At 45.2% G+C, this 16,815-nt stretch overlaps 1 protein-coding gene across 6 annotated transcripts in view; it reads right to left on the bottom strand.

The window, feature by feature from the left end:
• Positions 1–16,815, bottom strand: part of LYAR (Ly1 antibody reactive) — a 99,260-nt gene that overhangs the window by 51,543 nt on the left and 30,902 nt on the right. For all 6 annotated transcript variants that reach the window (XM_029591051.1, XM_029591031.1, XM_029591070.1 and 3 more), the window contains exon 3: positions 11,896–12,010. In XM_029591051.1, the coding sequence (XP_029446911.1) occupies positions 11,896–12,010 (115 nt within the window). The remainder of the gene's footprint in view (positions 1–11,895; positions 12,011–16,815) is intronic.

The following is a 16,815-nucleotide window of genomic DNA, read 5'->3' on the forward strand; positions in this document are numbered from 1 at the left end:
GCAGGCCTTCCGCAAATGTTTGGATCTGAACGTTCACTCCCACCACATCCGCATTCTACAAGACTATTCAGCAAAAACTCTCCAGTTTGCTCAGCCCTGTTCAAGAGGCAAATTAAGTTTTCTCTGTTGTTCCCAGCGAAATTATGAATATGGTATAAGAACAAGCCAGAGTATTTATCTTCCTGGAGAGGCCCAGAAGTTTGTGGACACACTTCCAGGTTGAACGATATTTGGCCCACCCTGGACAACAGAATATATACGATGTATCACATCATAGTTGTTAGCGTTCCCAAAAATCAAGAGATATTGTTTGCAGGCCTGGCACATATCTACCATCCGTTTATTTTTATTATTCCTTTTTTTTTTCACTCGGCCTGGATTTATACTACTGAGTAAGGGCTAAAGCCCGATGACTACTTACACGGAAGAAAAGAGGGCCGAGTGTGTCGCCTCTGACTTTACGCCAACCTCCAGCAAAATTAACCAACTTATTTGAAGACTAACGTTATATTTCGGGTACCCGATTCCTTTTTTGTATTATTACTCGACCCGAAGGACTTCCTTTGTACCAGAGATACTTATTGCTGCAGCTGAAAGAAACTTACAGCGCTTTGCTTTTGATATCTTAATTGGGACTAGATATGTCCGAGAGACTTTGTGGATACCTTTTTGGTCCCTATTTTCTTCTTTTTTTTTGTTTTCCCTTTTTCACCACCTCAGCTCAGGCCTACCTAAATTCTATTTATTTAGTGAAGGTTGCGTCTTAAGGTTTGAAAACCTTCTGTTTCAATTTAATTGGCTGACTATAGTATGTTCAGTTTTCTCAATTTAACTGCTTTTTTTTTTCCCCTGGGAAAACTACTAGTTGACCTTGTACCGTTCTGGGGCGGGGGAGTGGCGCCCGCTCACATCTCTCACATGACTCCATTCCCCTGGTTTCTAAGGGGAGTTTTATTGCTTTGTTATCAGGGATATGGGGGGGGGGGGGGGGGGAAACAGAAGGGTGGAGTATACGGAATCTCAAGGAGCATACATAAAGTGGGCAATAACTGGGAGGTACTGGAATATTTAGATTTATCAAGTACCTGTGTCTCCTTCTCACCTCCTTCTGCTTTTCCCTCATGTGGAGAGGTGGACCACCATTTCGGTCTTTTCTCTCTCTCGCTGTCTTGACTGACTCTATAATGTACAGTGGAGTTGGGCTGGGAGCTCCACTACATTATATAAGTATATCTGTTCTCAACAAGGACTTCCCTCCTTCTCCACATGACTGACGGAATAAGAGTGTATTCTTGGAACATGAATGGTTTAGGTTCACCAACTAAAAGGAAAAAGGTTCTGCAACATTTGCGCAGGGGTAAGGCTTCCATTGCTTGTATTCAGGAAACACACCTGTCTGCTGCTGAAAGTACCAAACTTTGTAGGGAATGGGTGGGAGCTTGCCACTTTTCTTGCAGCTAAAGATAAAAAGGCGGGCATAGCTATCCTTATCAGCAAAAACTTGAATTTTAAGGTGAACAACGCCATCTCAGATTCAGAAGACAGAAATATTTTTGTTAAAGGCTGTCTGTATGAAAGGGAAATTTCCATTTGTAATATCTATGCTCCCAATGAATACTTGGATACCTTCTTTCTTAAATTATTCAATTTTCTGGTCTTACATTCTCAGGGTGACCTTTCCCTCATGGGGGATTTCAATTGGGTTTCGGATCCCTTTCTTGATAAATGCCCATTCGTATCGGGTGGAAGATTTCATAAACAGAAAGGGATAGCATTTATGTGTCAAAAGCTTGGATTACTTGATATTTGGAGGGTGTTGCATCCTGAAGAAAAAGATTATACCCATATCTCTTAAGCATATGCCTCGCTCTCCCGTATCAATTATATTTTAGAGGCCCAAAACTGTTCCTTGCGGATACTTAGAGCTGAGATTGGGTAGCAAGCAGTATCTGACCATGCTCCCATCTGGGTTGAGCTTTCCCTTCAAAACACTGATGTGGGAGATCGCATTTGAAAATTTCCCAGTTTCCTAAGTTCTGACCCAGAATTTCAATCCTTTTTAAAAGAAAGATGGGAGGATTTCCTGTTCCATAACCAATTACATATATCTACTCCACAACTCTTTTGGGAGACTGGGAAGATGGTTATGCGGGGGAAATTACTGCCATTCTGAGACGGAGGAAAAAACGTATTAATCACTCAGTCCTTCAGTTAGAGTCCAAACTACATGCAGCCAAAGAATCATTGATCTGTTGTCCAACTCAGGAAAACAAAAATACATTTTCTGTAGTTTTGGAAAGCCTCAATGTCCATCTCCATCGCAGAGCTCAACAGAGTCTGCAAGTTTCAGAACATAACTTTTTCAGACAAGGGAACAAGACAGGCAAACACTTAGTAGTCAGAGTAGCCTGGGGCAAAACAGTTATTGAGCGCATGAAAACAACTCTGGGAAAAATTGTTACTATGAAAGCAGAGATCTGTGAAGTGTTTAAAATGTTCTATGATTCACTATACATGGATGATGCCCCCGGAGGAAAACAGGAAGAGGCCTCTTTCTTTACTGATAGCCCCCTGCCAAAGCTGTCGGAGGCACAGTTAGCTTTTTTTTGATCAGATTACTTCACTCATTCGAAGTTTTAAATGTAATCTCAGAGAGCAAATTCTGGGAAATCTCCTGGTCCTGACGGGCTTTCTTATGATTTCTATAAAATTCTAAAATTACACTTAGCTGTCCCCATGACAAATTTTTTCACCAGTGCATTGAGTGTAGGTTCCTTCCCAACAGGGTGACTCAATACAGCCCAAATTACCATTCTGGCAAAACCCAGAAAAGATCCTCAAAGCCCCTCTTCATATCGCCCATTATCTTTGTTAAAATGTGACTGTAAAATACTAGTGAAAGTGTTGGCAAACAGAATTAGTTTAATTTTACTCACGCTTAATTTTGATCATCAAATAGGCTTTGTTAATGGTAGATCAGCTAATACCCATATAATTAATCTTGCCAGGAACCAACCCTAGCCATTGGCTTTGGCTCAGAAAAAGCATTTGATCGGGTCTCTTGGCCTTATTTTTTTCCTCCCTGTAAAGATATGGTTTTCAGGGCAATATTTTAACTTATATTTCCCTTCTCTATCAGAACCCACTCTCTTTCATCATAATTAATGAGTGTAAATCCACAAGCATTAAAATACAAAGTGGAGTGAGACAGGGTTGCCCCCATCTCCTTCTCTATATATCCTTTCCATCGACTCGTTACTAAGGAAAATCGACCTCTCCTCAGATATTACAGGTTTCTCTCAAGAATCTAAATCTTATAAAGTTGCCGCCTTCGCGGACGACGTCCTAATTTGCCTGACACGCCCCGCAAGTTCTCTCCCTCCACTGCTAGATCTTCAAAGGTCATTTGGCTGCTTTGCTGGATTAAAAATTAATCATGAGAAGTTGGAGGCGCTAGATATTTGTGGAAATGTTATACAGAATTGGTCGGGCCATTTTCCATTAAAATGGGCCACCAAGGCATAAAATATTTGGGAATTAGAATCCCTGCTGACTTTCCTTCTCTCTATGCAGCAAACATTTCATCATTACTGATTGGTATGTCAAACTCCCTATCTCACTGGAAATCACTCCTGCTGTCTCTATGAGGCAAAATACATTTACTTAAAATGATAATAGTTCCTAAGTGGCTCTACGTACTCTAAATGGTTCCCTTGTGGGTCTCTAAAAAAGATCATAGCGAAATAGAGAAGATTATCCGTTCTTTTCTGTGGAACGGAAAGAAAGCCCGCCTTCCATTGCAGGTACTTATTAGACCCGCAGAACAAGGTGGACTTAGTTGTCCGAACTTAAGGTTGTATAAACTTGCCTGCATGCTCCGTTGGGTGAAGGACTGTATTTTTGGAACGTCTTATTTTGTTCCATATACTCATCACGTTTTTTAGTAAGAGGTCCCCTCACTGAATTATGTGGTGCAAATAGATGTCAAAACACTCCCTTCTCACTTGAAGTCTCATTTATTATTTTTTCCTGCAGGAAAGTCTGGTCTTTTTTTTTTCTTTATATTTTATTAATTTTCATCATAACATTTCAAGCATAAACATCTTGATATGAAATACAGAGAGAGCTTGAGACATTCAAGAATTCTTTCCAAAACAATTTACCAAATTAAAGAATTAACAAATAATATTTCCATATCAGTTCGAATGAAATATAAGGAAATACAGTATTTAATACTCTCTTATTAGTCCTCTAAAGGGACCTAATAACACAACTGTAAGAAAAGCTTTTACAACTTATAAGAAACAAGAAATTACCTACAATACGGAGAGCACTTTTACTTTATTTGGGATCAATACCAGATTTACATTGGGCGACTATACTGATAATTTTGGTGAGAAACTAGTCAATGGTGTTATCTTATTTGACAAAAAGAAAGAAAGCTGGTTAGGGGCAAAAAAAATATACATAGAACCTTGATATCTTATAATACACTTACATTGAAATTTTAGGAGGTATGAAGCTCCCAATTCAATTACTCTAGGTTTTAATAAAAGAAATTGCTTTCTTCTATTCTGTGTCGTCCTAGACAAGTCTGGGAAGACACTCACTTTTAAATTTAGAAATGTAGTTAAACGATGGCTAAAATACATTTTTAATATCCACTGTTTGTCTGCCTCCAAGAGAAAGGATACAACCAACATTGCAGATATAATCAATTTCTCTTGGGATGTTTCCAAAATTTCAGTCAGATTTAGCAATGATGGTTCAGTTGGAGCCAAGATCTGAACACCCTTCTGATCTTGTATATCTTTCTTTTTAAACGAAGGAATGTAGAAAACCCTTGATGTAAAAGAGGAAGGGCCTGCTCTGGAATTTTCATGATTTCAAGCATATATCTTTTCAACATCTCCTTAGGAGGTGTGAACTGATCCTTAGGGAAATTTATGAATCTTACATTTTTAGCTCTGATCTGGTTTTCCAACTGTTCCATCTTAAGAGAAAGCATTTATTTTTATTTTATTTAGCATTTTTATATACCGACTTTCCAATAACAGAATTACTGATCAATTCGGTTTACATTTTAAAAGTAACATTGACAAGTAAATGTCTTACAATGAACAGGTCGATATAACTTGGATAAGTATATATGGGGTTAATAACATAAATAAAAGATACATTGCCTAATGTAGGCATAAGTAAAAGATACAGTGCCTAATGTAGGTTAAATAAACAGTAGATAATTATAAGACTGGGTTGTGATCTTCGACTGCCAAAGTCGAAGATCATTTGGTTTTCCTTAATTAAGGAAATATGCATATCAGATCTTTGCTTTATTTCCTCCTCTATTTTGTCAATAGATTTTTGTTTGTAATACTTTTTTCCACCTTATTCAATCTGATTCCATAATTCCCCATGAAATTATATATAGGTACCATTTTATTGTATATATTAGTATTTAATGCTTGCAAAGCGTCCCATACTGAATCCAGAGAAATCTCTGGAGGTCCTACCAGGTCAGATTTCTTAATTATTGGAATTTCAAGTTCATCTCCAAACATTGGCAGGTGTCCCACTTTACTGATATCTTCACCGGTACTCGGCTAAGGGGTAAGAAATTCAGTCCTGACTCCAGGTTGTCCCTCTCGTCCCTCCGACAATCCAGCAGCCATCTCTCTATGAATTTGCTCCAATAGCCTATCCTCAGCTGGGTTTCCTGGCGCCACCCGGTAAACTGGGGACAGCAGCGTGGTCTTTTCTATGCAAGTTTGTAGGCCATCCGAATACATTTTCTTCTCTTTTACACTTTTGCCATAACCCTTTGTTTCCACTGGGAAAGTCGGTTTTCTGTGGTTGGGGAGATAAGGGTCTTACCAGTTTTTTTCCCGAGCTACAAAGCTGTTACTTAGTTTTAGGAGCTGCGAGAATTATTCCAGCTATCCAAGAATGACTTTTTTGCCTACTTACAGGCGCGGCATTTCATTGAAAAGTTGGGGGAACCGCTTCAAGAGACCCCCCTCTGCCATATTATTGGGAAAGACAATGCTCGGAGTGTTAAAAACTAGATGCAAAACCTGTAGCGAGCTTCCATAAAGCACTTCTAGAAGTCCCACATGATGAAAGTCTCCACCTAATTTATAAAAAATAGAATAGCTGGTCAGAGATCCACCTCTCTCCCTTAGGGTTTAAGGAATGTTTTCTTGATATCCCAAATCTATCTGAGAATATCACTTTGCAACAGATACAATTTAGGTTTCTTTGGCATTTTTACTGGACCCCAAACAAAGCCTATAAAGGCACACCAATCCACCTCAGATAAGTGTCTAAAATGTGGTCTGGCCCCTGGTGATTTTGCTCACATGTTCTGGGTTTGACTGCTCATTCAGCAGTTTTGGCAGCAAGTGGGAAGTTTATCTGCACAAAATTTTGGTATAGATCTTCCTAGAGAACTGAACTCTAGGTACACCCCTTCCTCTTCCTTTCCTAGACTCTATATGAATAATTGTCTCCTAATAAAAAAAATGGAGCTAATTAGCAAGAAACTAATCCTAGTACATTGAACAAGCAATTCCTTGCCCTTCCTCTGAGCATTGGTTTAAAAGAATGGTTAAATTATTCACCTTTGAATATTTTACTGCAAAAGCAAGTTTATCCAAGCTTTTCCATGCAATGATGAATGTTTGGAGACCCTTCTGCGCTTTTCTATCTCCTAAAGTCCGGGATAAAATATCTGAAGTACAATAAGATGTTGCTACTTTATTTTTAGTTACTTTTTTTTTCTCTTCCCTGCTTTTTTTCCTTCTCAGCGCTGGTCATTTGAGACCTTAACTGGAACCACAGAACCTCCAACTTACTGAGTTGGTACATTTAGTTGGGGGAGAGGGGCAGGTGGGTTGTAGAAAGGAAAGTGGGTTTAGTTTCTTGAGGCAATTCCTGATGGGATCTTGCTTATTTTACTCACCCTGTTCTTTGTTAGGGTATATGATGATTATTACACATTCTTTGTTAGGGTATATGATGATTATTACACATTGTACATATCTTGGTTTGTACGTTTTTCCCTTTTATGTATTTCCTCTCAAAATTCTAATAAGCATGATAAAAAAAAAAGAAAAGAAACTCTTTTGAAATTGAGGCCTAAGCCAGTGAAGAGGCCTCCAAAGCAGAAGCAGGAGTTGCAGTGTTACTAGCTGAAGCTAACATCTGCTCCAACTCTATAAAATCCAGTCCCTGCACCACAGGGCTGAACAAAGGATGTCCGAGCTCCCTTTTCCCCAGCTGTGCTCCCAAAAGGCCACCATTCCTGTCAAAGAAGAAAATCCGCCAGTGGGAACAGGGAGAATAGATGGCCCTGAAAACGTGGACCCCTCTTTCCCTCTCAGTGCTTAGATGTCCATGCTCCATTGCCTTTCCTTCTCCATACACACTCAGAAACATTTAGAGGCTTCCCCTGAAGGCAAACATCTAACCCCGCACGGCCCGCACACCATGGTTTTCTCTTCGTGATGCTCAGAGTTAGCCATAACCCAAACACACCCTGCCAAGGTCAAGAAAACACTTTGTCTGCTCCCTGAAGGAATGACTCACTTGGTGCCTTTGTCCATAAGTCATCCTACACTCTATGCCTGAGGAAATCTGAAGACTCCCTTTCTTTCTTTCTTTCTTTTTTTTTTTTTTACTTTATTGCACCCCCCAAAAAATGAGAAAAAGGAAAATTAGTTCTTACCTGCTAATTTTCGTTCCTGTAGTACCACGGATCAGTCCAGACAGTGGGTTGAGCCTCCTTTCCAGCAGGTGGAGACAGACTAAAACTTGAAGGATGCCCTATATCAGGACAGAGCCTATCCTCTAACCCTTCAGTATAACGTATGTCAAAGCATAAAACAATAAACCCAAGAATAGGATCAAGCAAGTAACCAAAAAGCTCAACGGAGCAACCATAGATTAATGTAGAAGCATGGTATACCTATACACTTTTGCATAAACTTGGTATAAAATAACCACCAAGGCTTCTGGTGTAAATGCTCAGTAATCTTGCACCAAGGAAAATATGAAAATCTGCAGACCTGCAAGAAAACAAGCTTCGAGAGGACAGAAGACAGGCAGGGAAGGGCGTCTGGACTGATCTGTGGTACTACAGGAACGAAAATTAACAGGTAAGAACTAATTTTCCTTTCCTGTACATACCCGGATCAGTCCAGACAGTGGGATGTACCAAAGCTTCCCTAAACTGGGTGGGACCGAGACAATCCTGCTCGAAGCATTTGCCGCCCAAAGGAACCGAACACCGGGGCGTGGACATCCAGACGGTAGTGCCGAGCAAAAGTGTGCAGAGACGTCCAAGTGGCAGCCCTGCAAATCTCCTGCGGGGAGACAGACTGACTCTCCGCCCACGAAGTAGCCTGAGAATGGAGAGAATGGGCTTTCAGACCCTCAGGAAGCGGACAACCTTGGAGCCCAGGAGTTGGAGATAATCCCAGGCTGTCGGGGAAGATAGAGCAATCAGATTCTGGACCTGATCGATCAGCTTGAGGGCTCGCGCCCGAGGTAAGAATACCTTGCCTACTCGGGTGTCAAACTGTGCTCCCAGAAATTCCAACTCCTGGGAGGGCTGAAGCTTGCTCTTGGAAAAATTCACTATCCACCCTAGAGAGGCAAGGAGCTCTAAGACGTGATCCACCGCCCGCCGGCAAGAGGTCTCCGACTTGGCCCTGATGAGCCAATCGTCCAGATAGGGATGGACGAGAATCCCCTCCCGGCGCAAGGTCGCTGCCACTACTACCATGACCTTCGTGAAGGTGCGAGGAGCGGTCGTAAGGCCGAAGGGGAGAGCTCGAAACTGGAAGTCCTGGTTGAGAATGTGGAATCGGAGATACTTCTGGTAGTCGTGGTGGATGGGAATATGAAAATATGCTTCTGCGAGATCGAGGGAAGCAAGGAACTCTCCGGGACGGACCGCCGCAATGACCGCCCGCAGGGTTTCCATGCGGAAGTGGGGGATCTTGAGGGCCCGATTGACCCTCCTGAGGTCCAGGATTGGGTGGAAGGACCCGTCCTTTTTGGGCACGGTGAAGTAAATAGAATACTGGTCCAGGATGGGCCGGAAAGTGCCCTCCTTCTTGGGCACTATGAAATAGATGGAATAATGCCCAGAATTTATCTCCCCTGCAGGCACTGGACTTATGGCTTTGAGGGAGAGAAGCCTCTGTAAGGTAACCTCTAGTGCCGTCTTCTTGAGGGGTGAACAAGGCGACTCCACAAACTTCTCTGGCGGGAGCCGAAGAAAGTCCAAGTAATACCCCTCTCGGATGATGGTGAGGACCCACTGGTCCGAGGTAATCTCAGCCCACCTGCGGTAAAAGAGGGTCAGCCTGCCCCCTATGGCTGCTACCCCCAGATGGGCCGGCTGATTGTCATTGTGGGGTACGGCCGGGGCCAGAACCCGAGCCAGCTCCCCTCTTATTGTGCTTAGGCCAAAAGGACTGGTTCCTGGCTTGCGACCGAGGTGCGTGGTAGCGAGTCCCGTAAGGGTTGAAGCGCTGAGAGGTTCTACCTCGGGATGGTCTAGAAGACGGGCGCTGCCTCCTGTGTGGCCTGTCTTCGGGTAGACGAAGTAATGGAGAGGCGCCCCATTTATTGGCCAGCTTCTCCAGGTCGCTGCTGAACAGGAGAGATCCCTCGAAGGGCATTCTCGTGAGACGTGTCTTGGAAGATGAGTCGGCCGACCAGTTACGTAGCCAGAGCTGCCTCCTGGCTGCCACTGAGGATGACACTCCCTTGGCTGCCGTACGGACGAAGTCGGAGGCTGCATCAGTGAGGAATGAGAGAGCTGATTTCATCTCTTCTCCCGGGGCGTTGTTCCGAGCCTGAGATAAACAGGAACGCGTCACCACAGTGCAGCAGGTCGCAATTCGTAGGGACATGGCTGCCACCTCAAAGGCCTGCTTCAGGATGGCGTCCTTACGCCGGTCATGTGTATCCTTGAGGGCCGTCCCTCCTTCCACCGGAATGGTGGTGCGCTTCACAATTGCGCTGACTATGGCATCTACCTGAGGGCACGCCAACATGTCCTTAGTTGCCGGGGCTAAGGGGTACATGCCAGTCAAGGCCCGACCCCCCTTGAATGGAGCCTCCGGCGCAGCCCATTCCATATCGATTAGCTGCTGTGCCACTTGTAGGAGGGGAAAGTGGTGAGAAGTTTGGCGCAGGCCCTCCAACAGGGGGTTCACTCTAGGTTCGGGTGTCATGGCCCGGAAGAGCCAGTTCCTACAGGCATTGAGAGATCAGGTCTGGAAGATCCGCTCTGGGAAAGAAGCGCCTCATAGTCCGATAAGGTTCTACCCCCGAGGGAAGCTCTCCCTCCTCGGGGAGCTCATCTTCTTCTGCCGGGTATTCTGAATCCCCATAATTGGGGCTATCAGGTGGCGAGTGGCCGCGCCTAGGCCGCGAGGGTCCAGGGGCCGAGTCATTCGGAACGTACAGACCTGGTCGGGAAGCTGACTGCATCGTGACAAAGGTATGAATCCCTTTGAATAATTCCACCCAGGAGATCGAAGCCAGATCTGGCTGCATGGGAACTAGGCCTCCCTGGTTCACTGGCTGCTCCCCGCTGCTTGCTGGCTCCGGGGTGTTCCCTGAGGAACCGGCAAGAACACAGGGCTGTGACCGGCCCTGGCCCGGGACTCCCAGGGCCTCTTCACATTGGGCACATAGTGAGTCCGCATCCTCAGTCTGTGTGGCCCTGAGGTTGCATGCAGAGCAGAGACTGATGCCTGATTCTGGAGGTGCCAGCACTGCCGAAGCCTGGGCACTCTTACGCTCCATGCCGCTGGTGAACTCAATAAGAGTCTGCGCTGTGCGCGAAAAGCAAGCGCCTGAAACCAGCGCTCAGCAACGTGCGCCTAACAATGTACGTCTATAATGTGCGCCTATAAACGGGCGCCTATAACGGGCGCTTAAGAACTTGCGCCTAGCAATGTGCGCCTATGAACGGGCGCCTATCTATGAGCGGGCACCTATCGCCGTGCGCGTAGCAACGGACGCCTATCGCCGTGCGCGTAGCAATAGGCGGGACGCTTCAGGCAGGCAGACGAAATGGCGACCTACTTAACTGGCCGCCCCAGAGGCACACTCTGCTACTCCTCGGATCCTCGGAGACCAACAAGTAAAGATATACGCCTTACCTTGTCTTCGGCGCTTCCCGGCTGCAACCCGGGCGGTCTCCGGCTGCGGGGGGAGAGGGTGAGTACCTTCACCGTCGCGCTCGAGGAGGTGCACCCGCTGCCTCTAGGCCGCGCCCGAACTCATCTCGCTCGGGGGCCAAGTCCACGCCGGGACCGAGGCTGCCTCTAGGCCGCGCCCGAACTCGTCTCGCTCGGGGGCCAAGCCGCGCCCGAGCCCTTCTCGCTCGGGGGCCAAGCCGCGTCCGAGCCCTTCTCGCTCGGGGGCTGGGTCCCTGCCGCGATTCGGCCACCGGTCCGAGGCACTTACCTCCGAGGGACCACGGAAATCACCTCGGGAAACTCAACTGGGGGAGGGATCGACTGGTATCACCGCAGGAGTGCGGGGCTCGTCGTTAGGAGGTGTCGTCTAGGAATTTAGTCGTTAGAATTTGGAAGAACGCTCAGTGAGCGTGAAGGAGCTCCAAACTGCTTTGGAGACAGAAATTACTGAATTGCTTCATTTCCTGTGGGGGTATATGTACCCGTGCTGACATCAGATCAGTCTCCAACTGCTAGCACGAGCACACTATACCCACTTGTTCTGAGTTCGTCTGGCTACACGCTAGGAAATTATGGGTGATAACAGGTAAACAATACTTCTGATTGTTGATCAAAGCCACTGAAAATGTTAAGAATAAGTACACAGTAAAAAAAGGTTTGGAAAGCAGCATACCTGAATCCACTGCTGCTGCTTCACGTCTCCTTTGTTAGCTTTAGCTTCGTATCCCTTGCCACCATATTTCTGATCTTCACTTATGCACTTTACATGGTTCTTATAATCATCACCCCTTAAATATAAATGTAAAAATACATTTTTTATGTGTCCAGTTTTAATCTTCAACAAATGATACATCAGCTTCCATGCAACATTTAAAATTCACAAGTCTCACCAAAACAAAATTGAAAAGTGAGAAATAAGCTTTCATCAATATACAGGAACTCCAAAACAACTTTACAATTAGAGTGAAATGATAGTGGGCATTAGAGATGTGAATCGGAACCAGAATCGGTTCGGATTTCAGTTCCGATTCACATCTCTAGTGGGCATATGCATTATGCTAGAACGAGAAGCAGAAAATAAATAAAATAAATAAATGCTGGTCCCTCAAAACCCACAATCAGGTCTGGTTTTAGGATGAGCAAAATATGCAAGCTTACCAAGCTCTTTGGTCAAATGTATGTGATGAATACTCATTAAGGATGTCCTGAAAATTAGATATGGTCACAGATCATGATCAGAGCCACCTTCCCCATCCTACAGGATATATTCACCAGAAGATGAAATGAACTTGTCTTGTACAACTCCCACCCCATCCCCAAGGTGAAATTACTTCTTTCCTGATAATGGTCTTTCCTCTAAGGAAGGCAGGCCAATCCACACTGGTGGGTTATGCACTCCTACCAGCAGATGGAGACAGAGACAACTGACTTGCTGACATCACTGATATATAGCTCTGGCCTGACATCAGCCTGCCAGTATCTCTAGAAAAGCCAATTGTGGACAATCGATTAGACTTGAACCATGATTCTTAACATCCTACAAACTTAACTTCCACCCATCTTGGAGCTACCGGACTCAGTAAAGCTACTAACCATAATTGAACATAATAGGCTGGTTTTCTACTTACCAGGCTTCCAAGTGATTTGGTCAATGAACATTCTGCATCGATTCTGCAACAAAGGACGAACTGAAAAAAACCACCAGGAGGCAGCCCAGGGCAGTATTGTAAATTAGCCTGCCTTTCTTAGAGGAAAGGAAATTATTAGGTAATAAGTAATTTCACCTTCCTCTGCACTCAGGCAGACCAATCCACACTGGTGGGATGTACCAAAGCTACTTCTTAAAAAGGAGGGTTCTGCTTGCACTATCGTCAGCACCACCCTCACGAGGAATGCATCCTCTCGAATTTAAACAGTCAAGCGGTAATGCTTGCCAAAAGCAGGTGAGGACCATGATGCTGCCCAGCAAATCTCGAATTTAAACAGTCAAGCGGTAATGCTTGCCAAAAGCAGGTGAGGACCACGATGCTGCCCAGCAAATCTTGGAACGAGACACCAATGGGACCTCTGCCTATGGCATTCCCGCATCCACCTAGGCCATTATGATAACCACTTTAACCCAACAGGTCACCTTCGTCCTCGATGCCTGCTCTCCTTGTTCCGTCACATGGAGGAAGAACAGGTGATCAGTGTTCCGTAAGGAATGGGTGCTGTCCAGATACAGGAACAAATGTCGCCTCACACCCAAGTGTGACCCAGTATTCATGCTCATCTCTGACCCTGTCCAGCACTGGCAGGGAATTAGACTGATTCAAATGACACTCCAAGCAATTCCGGTAAAAAGAAAGCCACATGGCACAAGAGAGCTTGCAGTTCAAAATACACCTTGCTGAACATATAGTAACAAGGACAACCATCATAATGGTAAAAAGCCGCAAGAAAATAACCTGCAAAGATCGCAAAGTGGAACCTGCAAAAAATTCAACACCAATTTAAGGACCCAAAGTACCTCTGGGAGATGTAAGTAAGGACCAAGTTCTACCAATAATACGGCCTCTATAACATGCTAGATCTGCCACCTAAACCATCAAAGTGTTTAGGGCCAGTCTCAACCAATCCTTCCTGTAGGAATTCCAAATCAATGGCATCTCCACTTTGAGAAGGTGACCATTGCTCACCCTATACCAATATTCAAACACTCTCCAATCCTTATATAAGCCAGAAAAGTTCCTTGGTCGGAACAGAGTGTTCACTATATCGGAGAAGAGCCACACCTCAGCATTCGAGCCCCTCACAAGGTCCAACCATAAGACCTGATTCTCATGCTCGAACTGCACCTGCTGTAGATGATCTGGTTTGACCGCCAGTCTCAGGAGCTGGCTCAGGAGTTGCCTACTTGTGATAAGTGGAGATCTGGGCACCACGGTCTCCTTAGTCAATCCAGGGCGACTTGCAATCCTCTGCAGCAACCTGCCGAACACCGACCAGGGAGGGAACACATACATTATCTCACTGGCACCATTGTTGAACGAAAGCATCAAGTCCCAGTGTCCACGAGTCGCTGGTGCATAAGAGCCTGGAGTGTGGGAAGCACGAGGTCCACTTGACCTATGATGCTTTTGAAATAGCATCAAGGGTCCCTACGGAGGGAATCGGCGCCCACAGACTTGCATTGCTGTGGGCCTCAGATCTCAGGTACCGCACCAGATGTTGCTTGACATCCAAAGAATGCAACAGACGATAATCCTGCTCATCTCTATCCCTGTCCAGTGTGGGCAAGGAAATAAGGCTGATTCAAATGTAATTCCAAAACCACTTTTGGTAAAAAAGAAGGTACTGTCCTAAGCTGTACCGCCCCCAGAGTCATTCGCAGAAAAGGCTCTTGGCAAGAAAAAGCCTGTAGCTCGGAGATCTGCTGTGCCGAACAAATTGCCACCAGAAAAAACGGTTTTCAAGATAAGTAGCTGCAAGGAGAGATCACGTAGTGGCCGAAATGTAGGACCTGTCAAAAACACAATACGAGATTAAGGTCCCAAAGAAGCACTGGTAGACAAGAAAGGACAAGGATTTATGACTCCCTTCAAGAACCAGGAGACATCAGGATGGAAAGATAAGGGTATACCATTGACCTGCCCCTGCACCTTCAGAGTGTTTAAGGCCAAGCCTTTAACCAAACCTTCTTGCAAAAATTCCAGTAGCAATGGAATTTCAACTTTAAGAGGGTGAGAACTTTGCACCCCACACCAGCTCACGAATACTCTCCAAACCCCAGTATAAGCCACAGAAGTAGAAAACTTCCTGGCATGAAACAATGTGGAAATCACTGCAGAAGAAAAAGCATGATTCATCAACCGAGTGCTCTCAAGTGCCACACCATAAGACAATACCAACCCGGATTGTTGTGCAGTATCAGTTCCTGAGTGGCAATCTGAGAACACGGTCCACCAGGAGCCGCTTAAGATTAGCGTACCACAGCCTCCAGGGCCAATCCGAAGCCACTAGAAATACTGTCTCAGTCTGACTCACAATCTCACAATCTTCAGAATCACCCTGCTGATCATTGGCCAGGGCGGGAATGCATATAACACCCCACTCTGCAGCCACACTTGGACGAGAGCATCGATTCCCAGCGCTTTCTAATCCCTTCTGCGACTGTAGAACTGTGGTACCTTTGCGTTGAAGGAGCTTTCCATTAAATCCAGATTTGGCCGACCCCCAACGAGCCACTATGAGTCGAAAGGCCTCTTCTGCCAGCTACCACTCTCCTGGGTTCAAGACCTGTCTGCTGAGAAAGTTGATCTGTACATTGTCCTTCCCAGTAATGTAGGAGGCGGATACGTCTTGATGATATTGCTGTGTCCACACTATGAGTACGTCTATCTCCACTGACATCTGTTGGCGTCTGGTTCTGTCTTAATGATTTATGCAAGTGACCGCTGTGGCATTATTTGACACTATTCTTACTGCTCGAGCTTCCAGCCGATCGGTGAACCTTAAGCACACCAGGTGAACTGCATGCACTTCCAAACAATTGATGGTCTACTGTCATTCCTTGGCATTCCACCAACCTTGTGCCACCAACTCTTGACAGTGCGTCCCCCAACACAGAAGGCTCACATCTGTTGTAAGCATCAACTAGTCTGGTATCTCCAAGGGTATGCCCTTCCTGAAATGATCTGCCAGTAACCACCACATCTGGTCGCTCACTTCCAGCAGCAAGTGGAGTCTCACTGTGTACTCCTGTGATTGCTGATTTACACTGGGAGAGCAAAATGTGCACTGAAGAGGCCGATGCATGCCCTCGCCAGGGTACTACCTCCAATATTGTTGCCATAGACCCCAGAACCTGCAGACTATACAGTTTGGCAAATAATCTTCCTCAAGGTCTGTACTTGAGTTACCAACTTCTGAATAAGATTCTCCATCAAGAACACTCTGCCCTGCTCTATATCAAATCACACATCAAGTTACCTCAGGGTCTAAGACAGCTGTAAACTGCTCTTGGCTAAGTTTACCACCCAGTCTAGCTCTTGAAGCAAAGAGATCCCTTGTGAGATGCCAATTAACTCTCTTCTGCACTCTTGGCCTGAATCAACCAATTGTCCAGATAGTAATGGACCAGAATGCCCTCCTTGTGCAGAGATGCTGCTATCACTACTATGACTCTGGAGAAGGTTTTGGGCGCAGTAGCCAGTCCGAAGGTTAGGGCCTGAAACTGATAATGATGCCCAAGAACAGTAAACGTAGGAAACGATGTTCCTGTCAAATGGGGATATGCAAATATGCCTCCATCAGATCAAGAGACGTAAGAATTTCCCCTTTTCTGTACTGCCATAATTATGAAGCGTAGAGTTTCCATCCTGAAGTAGTCACAAGCAAATGCCCACTGACTCCATTCCAATCCAGGATGGGTTGAAAGGAATCCTCTTCTTTCTTGGGAATGGCAAAATTAATGGAATAGCGCCCCATATTTTCTTGCCATCTGGGAACTGGAATTACAATCTTCAGATCTATCAACTTTCTTAACTAACTGCTGCTTTCTTCACTAAAGAGTTGCATGGAGAGACCATAAAGGCATCCAGAGGAATCCAAA

This window comes from Rhinatrema bivittatum, chromosome 1, assembly GCF_901001135.1.
Source record: "Rhinatrema bivittatum chromosome 1, aRhiBiv1.1, whole genome shotgun sequence".
Classification (NCBI taxonomy): domain Eukaryota; kingdom Metazoa; phylum Chordata; class Amphibia; order Gymnophiona; family Rhinatrematidae; genus Rhinatrema; species Rhinatrema bivittatum.